The sequence below is a fragment of the Numida meleagris genome, chromosome 1 (genome assembly GCF_002078875.1).
Source record: "Numida meleagris isolate 19003 breed g44 Domestic line chromosome 1, NumMel1.0, whole genome shotgun sequence".
Classification (NCBI taxonomy): Eukaryota; Metazoa; Chordata; class Aves; order Galliformes; family Numididae; genus Numida; species Numida meleagris.
Genome location: NC_034409.1, coordinates 184,350,948 through 184,365,755, shown reverse-complemented (window position 1 = coordinate 184,365,755; position 14,808 = coordinate 184,350,948). Strand labels below are relative to the sequence as shown.

At 41.5% G+C, this 14,808-nt stretch overlaps 1 protein-coding gene across 1 annotated transcript in view; it reads left to right on the top strand.

Moving 5' to 3' along the window:
* Positions 1–12,049, top strand: part of FAT3 (FAT atypical cadherin 3) — a 347,711-nt gene extending 335,662 nt beyond the window's left edge. Inside the window, exon 26 of the mRNA XM_021382213.1 lies at positions 5,669–12,049. Coding sequence (XP_021237888.1) covers positions 5,669–6,288 — 620 coding nt within the window. The 3' untranslated portion in view covers positions 6,289–12,049. The remainder of the gene's footprint in view (positions 1–5,668) is intronic.

Sequence of the window (14,808 nt, the reverse complement as noted above, 5' to 3'; positions counted from 1 at the left end):
GCTTCTCAGTCATGTCACGCAGCTTTCCCTTAGGTACTCCTGAATGCTGGAAAAAGCACTTAAAGGGAAGGGCACTTGCAGATGCTTTTGGTTCATCTGTGACTGAAGCACTGTGAGTATTTTTGTAATGCTTCTCAGGGCTTTTCTGTGCACCTCCTCTTAAAAAAAAAAAAAAAAAAAAAAAGAAATACTTTTGTGATATTTTTGTGACTGTAATAATTATTCATGTGTTCATGTGTGGCACATGGTTACTTTTTATATCCTTCAAATTCTAATTAGGCTTTTCATCTCATTTCAGTCATTGTCACAATATCCACTGAAGCTGGATATGCCCTCTCATTTTTTGTGAAAGCTACATTTAAAATATGACCTTTAAAGATAACAATTCCAGTTCAGGGTCTAAACAAATCAATAACTTCAGAGAGGATGAGGGAAGTAGCTTAAATCATCTGAGTCATTCTGCAGAGGTCAGTGCAAGACTGCACGCTCTGGTTTTCCTGCAACAGCAGGGTGGGTTTGCAGTGGCAGAGCCTAAAATACACATACAGGCATAAGTAAGCATTTGCACACACACCTACTTGTACATAGGGGATAATGGATATCCTTCCTGAAGCCAGAAAAAGTAGTTAATGGTATTCCTTGTGATCAAAAAGCCCAAAATTTTTAGTGATTATAAAGAAAACTAAATAGAAAAATAAATAATCACCTGCTCTCAGCAATAACCCTTGAGAACTCACTTCAAAGGCAAGTCACAGGTTTCCATCATAAGCATTTCAAAACAAAGGGATGCAGCAAAAGTGGACATTTAGGTTTTCATTTCGCTGCCATCGAATTGCTGATTGTGCTGGATGGTCCAAGGGAATACTGTTTTTGACGCCAGTTTTCTACCCCTGGGCAGTGCCGGATTTGGATGTTCTCTTGCACTGAATTGCCTGGGGTGGAAGTTCCTCTCCCTTTTGTGAAAATGCTCTGCACAGCTCTCACCAGAGCCAGCCCGCATCTGCCATGAAAACTTATTCTGGCCCAGTTTCTGACCTCGTGCATTCATTCCCTGTTGTCCATAGCCCCCAGATCTCTGGCAGAAGCACTGCTCTTCCTTCTCTCATCAACCGCTCCCATCTGACTGGCATTCCCAGTAGTGGAGGACACACAGATCTTCTTGGTGGGGTTCTTTTTGTCTCCAGCCCTTCTCTGCCTCAACAGCACATGAGGAAGCCAGGACTAGTATGGGGCTGCAACCCTACTGCCAAGGCAGGGGTTCCCCCTAGCTCTGACGAGGCTCCTCTTTCATTTTTCAGCCACCCTCAAACTCTTTTTCCACCCACACAGAAACTAATTACATGGTGCCACTTAGTTTTCCATAATGTTTGTTATGCATTAGCCAATATGAGCCTCCCTTGTTTATACAATTACCAGTACCACTGATGCCATAAACACAGTCGAAGACAGAACATGGTTTCTTTAGCTCATCAAGACTTTTTGCCAAGCTTTCACAAGGACTGAGGAAATTGGATGAGATTCTTGATCCTATGCCCAAAATTTAAGAGGCCTCCGAATGTTCAACATAGAGTGAATAGTGCTATTACTGTTAACATGCTTCTTGTGACCTCTAAGTCTATTGGCTGTGTGAAACAAAAATATATTTTCTGCCCAACATTTCTGGTCACCTTCTCAGCCTGCTCCTAAGCAATCAGTTTTCTTGTAATTAAGACAGCAGAAAAGCCAGTACCAACTGAATGTAGAGGGAGCTCTCCCTCGGTTTTCCCCGGGTTTCATCTCAAGTAGTCAGAGGCAAGGATGTTACTTTGTCCAGAATGCAGATCACCTGCAAGATCACACACTGTACCACTGTTTTACTCCATGTTAAAAGATTGTTTGGTCAATACTCATTATTTCAAGGGAAAAGTATATTTTGGTAAAACAGCTTCAGAGAACACACAAGGCATTTGTGAAAATATTCTGTCAAGCAAAATCAAAATTTGAACCAAATCTACTTGACTGTGCCCTTCTAATTATAGCAGTACTGCTTAATGTCCCAGAGATATTGCACTGCACAGCACAAACAGTAAATAAGTAAAACGTTCCTATTAGGAAATAGATTAAGCCCAGTGCTGTTTCAGATGGTGTAGTGGTATGAAGATAATATTCCTTGGAGCACATATCATGGTCTCTGGAGACCTCTAAGCAAAAATGAGTTAGAAATTAGTGTCAGGTAGACAAGATACCGCTGTGGTTAATTGAATCAGCTGGCCAGTCTGTTTAAATTTATGAGGTGATACACATCATGCCTTACGCCTTTTTGGAAATGTTGGTTTGGAATTTATCACCACTCTGAAAATGTATGGGATTATCTGAAATGAAGTGTCCTGCAATCCACTGCATAAATCATGCATTGGTCGGCAGCCTTTTTTTTCAATGTCAGTTCTGTCTGTTTGAGAGAATTTATTGTGGTAACATATGACATATGTTTTGAATACTAACCTGAAGCTGTCCTTCCCCTCCCTTTATTTTTTGCTTTCCCTCCCCTGCAAGCTTCCATAGTGACTGTCATACAGCTTGTCAACAATGTAGTTGACACTATAGAAAATGAAGGTATTTAATTTTTTTTCTTTCTTGTTATGCAAAAATGCTTCTTGTTTTCATTGTGAAACATTCCAGCAGAACCTCACTAATCAAAACTGACCAGCAAACCAGCAAATTGGGATTTGCAAATCAGCATGTTCACCAGCAAACCCAAAAGTGGTGTACTGCAAGATAACTTTGGGTAACTGGAAGTGGTAGAAAAGGTATCAAGGCCATCATCATCTTTTGTTCCAGTCAGTGTTTTTGCTTGCTTATTGACATAGCCTTCAGAGAGAGTAGGATGAGGTTGATAATGGAGCCAAATCACTGAGGTTATCCTTTCTGCAGAGGATGGGAAGCAGAAGGTGGCAGAAGGCATCTGTAAAGTATCCCAAGCTGTGGTTATGCCCATTTGAACTATGTGGAGAACAACAAAGTGGGGATGGGAAGATAATTGGTTTCTCCCAGGTAATAATATCAAGTAGAAGATGTATAAACATGACTCTCTCAATGCCACGTAGCAAGGTAGCCTGGCCACCACCACTTTTCCTTTGGGGTTCATGTGTGTATACTGAATAGAGTGTGGCACTTGGGTCCAAGGACCCATTATTCAGCTCTGCCATTGACCTCTGGGTAATCTTAGACCCATTTCACTACAAGTGAACTAGTTTCCTTACCTGTCAGACAAGAACATTACAACTTGGCTCTCCTGAGGAAATGTGATATAGCAAAAATAAATATTTGTTTTATTTATTTAAACAACATCTATACTATCTTTGGGAAAATGTTGACTCAAGTCCAGTTAACCACAAAGTCCCAAATATAGTCTATAGTATATTTACTGATTTTCTGAAGTGTAAGATTGCCATTCTACTGGCTACTGCATAAAAAGGACTACCCAAAGTTAACTCAGAAAGAAAGTTCTACTCAAAGAAAGAAAGAAAGAAAGAAAGAAAAAGAAAGAAAAAGAAAATACCACTGAAAAGAAAGCACAGTCACTGTATTTGGCTCTGCCTTCCTAAAGGAAAACATAAGCAAACACATTGGCTTCCTATCATGCTTCACAGGTCAGAAAAAGCCATCCTGGCAGCGATTTCAAAAGGCTGCCACTCAAAGGGCTTTGCCCACTTCCCAGTTCCTTCTCTGAGAGCTGTTATTCTCATAAGCTGTGCAGCGAGGCTGGTGACAGCAGTACACTGTTAGCTGTGCAGGAGCAGTGGGTGCAGAATGGCTGCAGTGGGAGGGGACAGATCTCCTTCCCCATGGAGCTCTGTGGGTGCTGTGGGTCAGCGTTAGTGAGGTTCTCCTGGACCCTGAAGCCATGCAGCTTGGAGGGACCAGGCGCATCTCAGGTGCAATGTCATTATGCTGAAAGGCAGCAATGTCCACTTTGAAAAAAGACAGGAGTGAAGAAGAGTGGTTAGGGCCGGTTCAGACAGTGCTGCTAAAGCTGCAGTAGCCAAAGCCCTTCTCAACCCAGGCTAATGCAGAGCAGGTAGAACGCCACTATCTGGCTAATGAGCTAACAAATAAATCATCGTCATCACATGGCATATGTGATGATAATCAAGGGCATGAGTGGTGTTAATAGATGGAGGCCTGGAAAATTGTTTGCTCTGCCCTCATTTGTGGCCAAGCCCAAGAGAGGAAAGCCTGTCGTGCCATGAAGGGCTGTTCATATGGCCAGGCCTCCTCCAGCAACACAGTCCAGAGACCTCATCCAGTCAGTTCTTGCATGAAGCCTAATAACATGTGGTTAAACAAGAGCATCCCATCTAGAAAATGCTGCAGCTTTTTCCCTGCTCTTTTCTCACACAAAACCTCTTCCCCTGCTCTCTCCCCACCCTCTCCATACTGGAATGCCTCCCTCCCCACCAGCTAGCATGGCAGTGCAGGTGGGAGGTGGGTATGGGGTTGCGGGGCATTGTAGTTGGACGGCCCCATTAAATGGCTTTGTATTCTATTCTATTCAGGTTCTTATACCGTGCCCATCACCATGGTATCTGAGCCCAGGTGGGCCCAGATTTGTTTGAACCGGCCCTGAGAATGGTAGATTCTTATTTTTCTGTTTCAAAGTGAACAAGTGAGAGAGAAATGTACTTTGCAATTATAAACCATATAGATGGTGGATAGCCCTTTTTGTATTAAGAATTCCAGCTCTAATGTAATTTCATATCTGTTCAGTGAGGGTAAATAGTTAAGATATGATAGAAAAGGAATATAATGCACATGACATAATCATTTCTTTATGTATGTCTGCATTTGACTGGGTAAGCTTATCTTGTACATTAAAATAAGGAACAATTTAAAATCCTATTAAAACAACACTGAGCCAGCCGTACGTTAGAAATATGCATGCAGAACTTTGTATTTTCACATGTAAGTCCATGCTGGTAACAAGCTCCTAGTTACCAGTTTTTACTTCTCACTTTGTATCTGGCAGTGTCTGTCATGGATCAAGGACAGAACTACAACAGAGGTGATTTTTTTGGGACCCTTTCTGCCTGTTGGACTGTGCTAGGGTGGGAGGGCACCGACTTGGTCTGTTTTTCTTTTACTGCTTCACGTGTCCTCTTTTGTTTGAATTCTGTTGGGTTGCAAATGCTGCATGAGAATGGCCAGCCACTTTTTTTATTTCAGGATCCAGTGCTTAGTCTCTCAGTCGATCAGATTGTTTGCTTGCACACTTTCTTGAAACAAAGCCATTGGAGGTGGAAGGGAAGTTCTGATATGATATCATAAGCATGCTGACTTCCTTTATATATTTTTTCAATTAACTTTGAATAGCATTGTTTCAGAGATTTTTTGTCATTTTGGTTTCTTGGCTTCATAATATCTAATACACCTAGTAGCATCCTAAAATGTGAACCGTCTTTGAGTGGCCGTGGTTTGTTTCTTTGCTTGTTTGCAGTTGCATTGTCATACCGTGTAGTCCTTCTGTCCTATCCCTCGGGTTAGAGCATGGCTGACCCATGCAGATGGCCTCTGACGCATGCTGTGATCTAAATGTGGTTTTAGGATTAAGAGTTTGCTCTTCAGCGAGTGCATGCTGGACATCCCCTGGTCACTAGCAGCCCCATGCTCACCACTGTGATTCTCTTTCCAGCGTACCACTGGGATACCTCAGACTGGATGCCAAGCGCTCGTTTATCAGACATTGAGGAAGTGCCCAATTTTGAAGCAGCAGACGGAGGCTCAGCTCATCACGGCAGCACCAGAGAACTGGAGACGGATTACTACCTTGGTGGCTACGACATCGACAGCGACTACCCACCCCCTCACGAAGAGGAGTTTCTGAGCCAGGACCAGTTACCACCTCCTCTTCCAGAGGACTACCCGGACCAGTACGAAGCCCTTCCGCCCTCGCAGCCGGTCTCGATGGCAAATACGCTCAGCCCCGACTGCCGGCGACGGCCGCACTTCCACCCCAGCCAGTACCTCCCTCCTCACCAGTTCCCCCACGAGACAGACACCGCAGGGGCTCAGACTGGGAACGAATTTAGTACTTTTGCTGTTGGCCCAAGTCAGAACACAGAAAACGTTAGTGCAGGTAAGATGCCCTTATCCTTGCACAACTCTCTAGATGCCTCCTCCTCTGATGTCTCAGCCAGCTGCGGCTTTGATGACTCTGAAGTAGCCATGAGTGACTTTGAAAGCGTGGAGGAACTCAAACTAGAAAATGTTCACATTCCATTTGTGGAGACCCAGCATCAGACACAAGTGTAAAGGAAGCTCCCTTCTTCTTTCTCTTCTTCCTTTTTTTTTTTTGTCATTTGGTCCAATTAATAGTATAAATATTGAGAAGAAATTTTGCTGAAGGTGTATCTATATATATTGGGCAATGCAAAAATACAGTATAACCCATTATTACCTTGTTCAGAAATGATATTGTATGTGCAGACACGAAGAGACCAACTGTGTTAAGTATTACACATTACAAAATTGTTACAGACAATCTGAAGAGTGTGTACCTTCTATTTATTACCAAGAGTAAAACTTATGAGGAAGGGGAAAATGATCTCATTCATTGCTGAATAAATTCTTTTTCTCCCTCCCACCTCCACCTAGGGCTTGGGGTTGTTTTTTTTTTTTGTTATTGTATTATTAAAAGTGTTACAGTGTTATGATCTTCCTACAGTATTAAAGAACTGGTATGGATCATTCCAAGAGGCAATGTTGCATGAAATATTGTCAGTGGAAGACTGAAAGCAATTGATCACTGAGGCTGCTATGTACATCACGTCAGATGGCTTAAAAAACAGCATTTACAAATTGACCTATCAAAGATATCATTTGTCCATAAATATTTGTCTATGGTTTTGTTTGTTGCATAACATTTCATTCTACTTCATGTACATATACAGCAACGCATATACAGCATATATTTAGTCTAAATCAGCCCACTTTGGTTGCCGTTTTTCAACACAATGTCAGAGGTATGTGTACAACTTCACCAGTGAGGACTTCCAGAAGTGTCCTACCTTGTCTCTGTATCAGCCAAGATCTGCCCCAGCTGTGTACCTACAGCTTCCCTTGACTTCTGTATGAAATGTGAACATGGATCTGAAAACAGTTGGAAAACCTAAGGTATCTGTCACACGGCTGTGTTTTTTTTTTTAATTCCTTGCTTGGGCAATCTCCTCTTTAACAGCAGTCATCATGCTGCAATTATTGCAGTAAAATTAGTTGTAATTAAGTTGCATAAAACGTTGCTATCATCTCAAACTGTTAGTTTAACATCATTTGGCAAATGTCCATCCTTAGTGTTTATGGGAAGAGTTCTCAGCTGCTGCAAACTGACTCAGTCGGTGGAACTGCATGGATGGGTCGTGACAAGGGATCTGATTTTAGATTTTCTGCAAGATGTGCATGTGATTTCGCAGGATTTGAGGACTTCCAAAGGTTGTTTGCAGACTGCAGGAAATCATTGTGGAATGAAGACGACGGCGGCATTACTGTGATCTTATGCTTTCCTCAGCCTGGTTGGAGTTTATGGCCTTTCGCGATGATTGGCCGGAACAGCTCAGTGCAATATGGAAATGTGGGATTCACACTCAGTGTCTACACACCCATTGCTCAGTGCTAAGATAATGTTTTACCACTGCTTTTTACATCATCTCTATACCTTACACAATGAATGTGAGTCTGTAGTCTACATTGCTGCTGGAGTTTCATCCATTCCTGCCATGGCATCATTCAGTCATTTTGAAAAGCTGTTGAATACATGTCATTGTTATTAATGAACAGATTCATTAACAGATTTTCTGTGCTACTTTCCATATCCTTGGTCAAATATGTTAATGGAATAGTTTCAGCGGTTGTATTCTGGGATGTGTTCTTGACTGACTGGAGTTTCACACAGAATTAAGTTGTGGGTCATTTCTTGTCATACAGGAACTTGTTATTCACAAATCACCCCCAGCAAAAAGAAATTATTAATAGAATATAATTGAAGTAATTACAGCTTGTAACACTTTTAATAAAACGGGATTTCTAAAACTCTCAGAAGTAGATATGATATGCAGTAATTGTTCATGAGAAAACAGCTCATTATACAGGTGCATGAATAAACTGAGTGAGCTTTTGGAAAGACCACGTACTGCACATACAAGTATTATCAAGTACTTGTCTGCCAATAGTTTGTGTCCATTGAATTTATGAATGTCACTTGGTCTTCTCAAAGTAAACATGTTTCTGTGGCAGTGATATATTCTGAATGTGCTCACAGTACGTTTCTGCTCCCTTTCCCTGCTCTTCTCCTCTCGTTTTCAAGAAAAAATAATGGAAATGTGTATCGCGATTGCAAGGAACTGAGGGATTGGCCAATGAGCTATGAAGTGGTTTGGCAAGCCTTGAAGCGCAGACGGAGGATGATGTGCACTGCTCATGAAGTTGGTGTTGCAGGAAAGCGGATGCAAGAATTAGATTGGTATCTCTTCAAGGTTAGGAACAACTGAGTTGGAAAAGCAAAGCTGCAAGTTTAGCTGCTACAAAGTAATTTTAAAACTGGCATGACGCTCTGAGAGCGAGGTACTCTTTTAGCGTCTACTTGTAGCTTATGTGAGGTTTTGCTCCTACTCAGTTTTGGTGTGAGACATTTCTATCTTTTATGCAATTAGTTCTCTTTTAGCCCCCAGCTAGTTATGAAGTGTTCTTGTCATCGTTCTTCTGTAGTGGGAAGTCTTGAGTAAGCCCAAGACACTGATATCAAAACTGTCCTGGGACATATCAAAAGTGTCACAAGGGAGAGCACCACAGAAGCTTAGCAACTGCTATACTGAAAAGACCAGTGTTTCTTACCAAGCTTGTTGCCTCAGTAATATCTTGTTGGTAGTGAATTTTACTAGTAAAATATGCAGAAATACAATGTATAGTACTTTTTCTGTTTTGATGTTGTTGCCATTCCATTTCACTGAACGCCTACATATGAAAGTGCTGTGGGGACGCTGCCAAGGATCACCCATTCGTCCTTCTCTGTCCCACTCATGATTTCTATACCTCAGTACCTCCTCCCCTCCAAATGAAGTCATCCCAGCCTGATTGTTCCATCTTCAAACAAATGCCCCTCTGTGGATATTGGTACTTCTGTGGCCTTTCTGGTTCTGTTCTGGCTCATTTTGATGATGATAAGACCTGAATGCAGATGTCAAAGTTAGATACTTCTTAGGGAGTACGACTTTTGTATTAACATCTCTCTTGTAAATCCAAACCATTTTATTATCTTCTTAATTACTGCTCTGCATGGAGAAGCCCTAATTTTCTAACCTGGAAGATAACAACATATACACAACCTAATTAGTGTTCACGTTGTTCCATCCAATATATATTTATTTTTCTGCCATATGCAGCAAATTTGTGTTGCTGTTGCCATCATTCTCAGCTCCCTAGTTTTGTTACAGCTTCCCTTGCCATCTCTGCTGATCTGATTGGCCTTGGTCCTGTGTTTGTATTTCAGTTCACATTCCTGTAGATGGCTCTACTACACACTATTTTCTTTCAGGATCAGCTGTGAGGAGAGATTTCATAGACTTAAATGCTGATCCGTATCAGTGGATTGCAACCCTTAGGATCAAGACAGTCTTTGCTTCTTGTAAAAAGGCAAAACAAATAACTTGCTAAAATGCAAATATGTACTTGTATAGAGAATACAAGACTTTGCAAGAGGGTGTCTGTCTGAGGAAAAGAATGCATGTTCCCTAAATTTTGGTCAGAATACATGGAGAGCCTTTTGATAACTCTGAGAAGAGCCTTAAAATGACTGACAACATAATTTATGCTGCCAATGCCACATGAAGTGGCCTTGTGCAAAAGGAAAAAGTAGACTCACGTACCTTTCTTAAATATGGTAATTTTTTTGTCTTTGGGTTATAGACATCTTAAAAAACAAATAAATAAATAAATAAACACGTAGTCCCAAAGATACTGGATGTGATTGCTGTCCTGATCCAGTATCTTCCAGTTGGGCACAGAGACAATGGTGACACCAAGGAGCCACAGCATCACTTCCCTCCCACAGGGCCAAGTGCTGTAGATCACTGTAAAGTTGCCTTCCTATAGGACATGGCATGTAAGGGCAACAGAGAAGATGATGTAACACAGATTCATTACAGTGCTGTGATTTCTAAGCAGTCCAGAAATTTTCCTAAAACTTTGTGATGTCCCTTGGGTTTGTTTAGCAAATAGAGCAACTCAGAGCTGGAAGGAGCCACTGCCTCTGTTTTCCTGATGGCAGAAGGTTGTGTGCAACAGCATGGGCTTTCCGCCTCGGCATGTCCCACACACAAGTTAAATTTAGGTCCTTCAGTCCTGAAGTAGTGCTGGCTTTCATTCATCGGTACCCTCAGAAACTCAGCCTGGATGCAGCACAGGGAGGCAACGCATGACACTGAAATGCTGATTAATAGAGCGGCAGAAGCCTGTTGTCACTGAGAGCCAGGCAAGTGGTAAGTTTCAAGAATGTGGCATAAAAATTGTTGCTGTTGGCTCAATTAAACATCCTTTATAAAAAGAAATGCGGACAGGATGGGACAGCTGGTTAAAAGCATGGCTTTACTCCTCATCAAGTTCCTGTTAGAAAAGCTAAAGGAATGCTGTAGCATATCCTTAATAATTGCAAGCATGGGAGGGTTGAAGGTGCCCTGGACCAGTTTTTCTAAGCTGCATTTGAAAAGGTAGCATGCTCAATAATGGAGAAAAACAGCTATTTAAAGCCAGTAGTGAATGTAGATCTGTGCTCCATTGGTGTTTTTTGGAGCTATTAACTGAGTAATAATGGATATTCCATAGGTTTCCAAAGAGAGAGTTACATTTTCAGGTTCATTCTCTGTTGGTTTACCAGCGATCACCATGCAGTAAAACTGTGCTTTTTGCCTCTTTGCATCAATACACCAAACTGTGAATTGAGCCTTAGCAGTTGAGAGTGTTGCCCATTATCCATGGCCATTAACCTGTGCTTCATAAACTTGACATTTAACATCTCCATTACCAGAAGGGGCATTCAGTTAGTAAATTAGCTGCATCATCCAAGGGATGGGCGGGTGGGGAAGAAATGAAATTAAATTCATTTCATTCTGTAATAATAAAAAGCAATAACTACAAATGTGTCGTATTACACAAAGGCCATAAGTAATCTTTACCAGTGTTAAGAGTGCACTTGAACTGTATTATGGAAAGAGATTGGAGCCCTCAGAACTGTAGCATTCTTCTGTCATAGGAATACCTGAATGGCTGTTATTTAACAATGCAATGAGCCCATACTGCCGATTTTCAGGAGGTGACAAAGATGTTTATGAATGAAAGCAGTTCTCTTTAAAGCACTGTATCGGAAAAGATTGTCTTGTAAATTTTACCTGTTGCAAGCAGGCTGGTTTGTAAAAGATGTATGTTTTGGTGTTTAAAAAGAAGTTTATAAAATAATGTATATAATGGTTTCAAATTACCAGGCTTTTGTAGATATTTGATGCCAATCAGGTCGCTTTAATTTTTGTTTGTTTGTTTGTTTGATATCATTCTGAAGAGTCATCAAAGTTGGTTCAAACTTTTGAAGTAACAGAAAAGTTTTAGATTTGAAAACTGGTACTTTTTAATCATTTCAAAATGTACTGTAACTTTTCTTTTGGTTCAGCTCTTTCTGTTTAACTTTTTCTGTTTTTAAGAAGACGTTTTTTATTGACTTTTTTTAAATGAATGTGTTTTGCACAAAAATACCCTAGAGATATGATTTTTACGCCATTTCAAGTAGGTATTAAGAGGTGTCATTTCTCCAGTGACAACAAATTCAACCTTATGCAAAATGGAAGGTTTATCACTTTGAGTGGGCGTAGTCCCTCATCCAAAAACTAATTGTTCCTTCATAATTGCTGTTGGCAGTATTGTCTTGTGTTCTTTTGCTACAAAAACAAAACAACAAAAAAAAAGTGTACAGGTTTGTAACTGCCAAAATTTGCTAAAGTTGATGGTTAAAACAAATTTTCCAAGTAAACAAAAAGAAAAGCCTAGCTGTGTTGACTATTTCTTGATTTTTCTCCTATTTTCAAAGGAGGGAACAAGATAAGACATCAGATCTGCAAGGAATATAGATTTTCATTACTTCACTGTGTACAGTATTGCAGAAAATGCTATTTTTTGGACTGCACATTCATTTCATTATTACATGGCATTTCTTCCATAGGAGCCCCTACTCACACCACAGAGCTCTTGCCAAGAGTTCTTTGTTTGGTGTCTGTATGCTAATGTGGTTGCCTAATTAAAACCACAACCTTAAATGAAGCAGAGAGTGTCAACACATCACATAACCATGTAGACATGGAGCTCCACCAACTGCACTAGTTTCAGAGGACAGCTCAGCTGTTCTGGGATAACTGCTGAGCAGGGTGTGAGGGATGGGTGCTCAGAAGCAGAAATCCTCTCTGTAGTGTGGCAGGGCAGATTTCCTTCCTGACATGAGCACCTCCATCCTGCAGGAGCCTGGTACCAACAGCTGAGACCAGCTAGGACAAATTCAGGTGAGAAGTCTCAGGTGCATACACACTACCCCAGGCAGAGCTGTAATTAGGCACAATACTCAGCCTGCTTAGAGGTTACATTCAGGGATCATAGAATTATAAAACATCTTGGGTTGGAAAGGACCATAACTATCCTCTAGCTCCAACTCCCTGCCATGGGCTGGTTGCCCCACACCAGCTCAGGCTGCCCAGGGCCCCATCCAGCCTGGCCTTGAGCATCTCCAGGGATGGGGCACCACAGCTCTCTGGGCAGCCTGTTGCAGTGCCCCAGGGACAGTTCATCTCCTTCTCTTTCAACACATCTGTTTCACTGCACAGCCCAAGCTGCCCCAGCTGCAGTATAATAAGAAGGGGAGACATTCCTTGCAGAGCTCCTAGAACGCCTTTCCAGGAGCATGCCTTGTGCTGCCTGGGAGGAGGGACGCTGCTTGCAGTGTAGTATCACATTAAAGTCCCAGAGCAGTGTTTGAACCAAGCCCACCAGCTGGGACACAAATACCCTTTTTTAATGTTCTTGAAATAGGATTTAAACTGTGTAAAAACAAAATACTAAGTCAACATTACACACCTCTCTTCCCTCAAGAATACTTTTTTTTTTTTCCCTAGAATGGACAAGAAAGCCAGTTCCCTATTTGTTTTACTGTTTGTATTTTCCCTGCTTATAGAGAAGCTTTTCTGCTTTACCACCTTTCCCAGCAGCTTTTGACTCAACCTCAGTGAGATTTTCCTGGCAGTGGAAGTGGCACCACAGATCAGCAGTGCTCACTGATGTAGTGAGAAGAACAGTAAACAAGGACGTCAGGCCACTTTGGAGAATATTCAAGACTAAATGACTTAAAATTCCTGCCTCTGTTTAGTGTCCTGAGCTAGAGTCAGAGAATGGCATCAGTATTTCTTTCAGGATGGAAAAGATGAGATTGAGATGGCAAGAGGTCAAAACTCAGGTGTGCTGTCAAGAGGGAAGCGCCGCCAATGGCTGTCTTCTTCACTCAGGCCAACAAAAAGCTATTTCTTCCCTCCTTTTCATCCTACTTGCCTCCACTCTTATGCAGTGGGGAAGAATCACTGCAGTGACTGTGACTTTTTCTCAAGTTCAAGGAAAGCAATTTAGAAGCCTCTACTTCTCTGTTCAGCAAGCAGCCACACGCATGCCACAAGGAAGAAAGCCTTTTCCAAAATACACATCAGCTTCGTGGTGGTATATATATATGGTTTCATACAAAAGGAAGCAAGCAAAATACAACAGCAGTTTTTCTTCTTTCAGTTAAACTCTTTCAGGAGCATGTTCTCCCCAGCAGTACAGGGGTCTTTCTGTACATATTGCTAGCTCATATCCATGGTAAAATTCACTTTTCTAGACTTCCAAGGAGTAGTCAAATGTCTCCCCTTCAGCACATGAAAGGCTTGTGCCTCTGGTTATGGATTGGAGGACAAGTCATAACAGAGGACTCCTTACAGGACCTGGTGAGCCATAACATAGAGATGTGGCAACCAGACCGGGTAGGGAAAATCCTGCAGCATGCTTGAGGTCAATGGAATATTGCCTTAAGGCTAGCCAGGGACTATCAGATGAAATGCAAGCCAGTTAAGGGAGTTTTAATTCACAGGCATGTGAATTTTAAGTCAGTTGCCAGTTTGATAGGAGCTTTAGCATCCACATATCTTTGAAATAACCGCCTACAGCACACTTCAGCTGAGCTCCTGCTAGAGCTGGTGGACAGCATCAGGCACCTCCCACATGGCATAAGATGTGCTCAGGAACAAGGCAGGGTAAATCACTGAGCCCCGTGGAGACAGCTAAACTGAAGCTATTGCCTAGGGAAGAGGAAAGGTACAAAGAAGCTGAAGAAAAGCTCATTCCCGCTGTCCCACTTGGCTGGTTCTTGGCTTACTTGGACGTGTCATGAATTGCTCTGAAAGGAAAAATGCTGCTGTAAACTGGCCAAGCAGAGAAAGCAGTTGTCTGCTACAACCTATGGATCAGTTATGTGAGAGTGTTTGCAGCAACGTTTACATGGACAATAAAGAATGGAAATGGGAAACAGAAACTGCTTTAGTCACTTTTTATGACAAGTGGTGTATTTTATTTAAAAAATATAGAAAAATAAATACATTAATTAAACACAATGCTATAAGATGATCATATATTTAAAAAACAACAACAGCAACAAAAAACAGGAGCATTAAGGCAGCACTAGTAATTCAGCCTTGATACAGTTAAAAAGTGATGTGCTGAATTCAT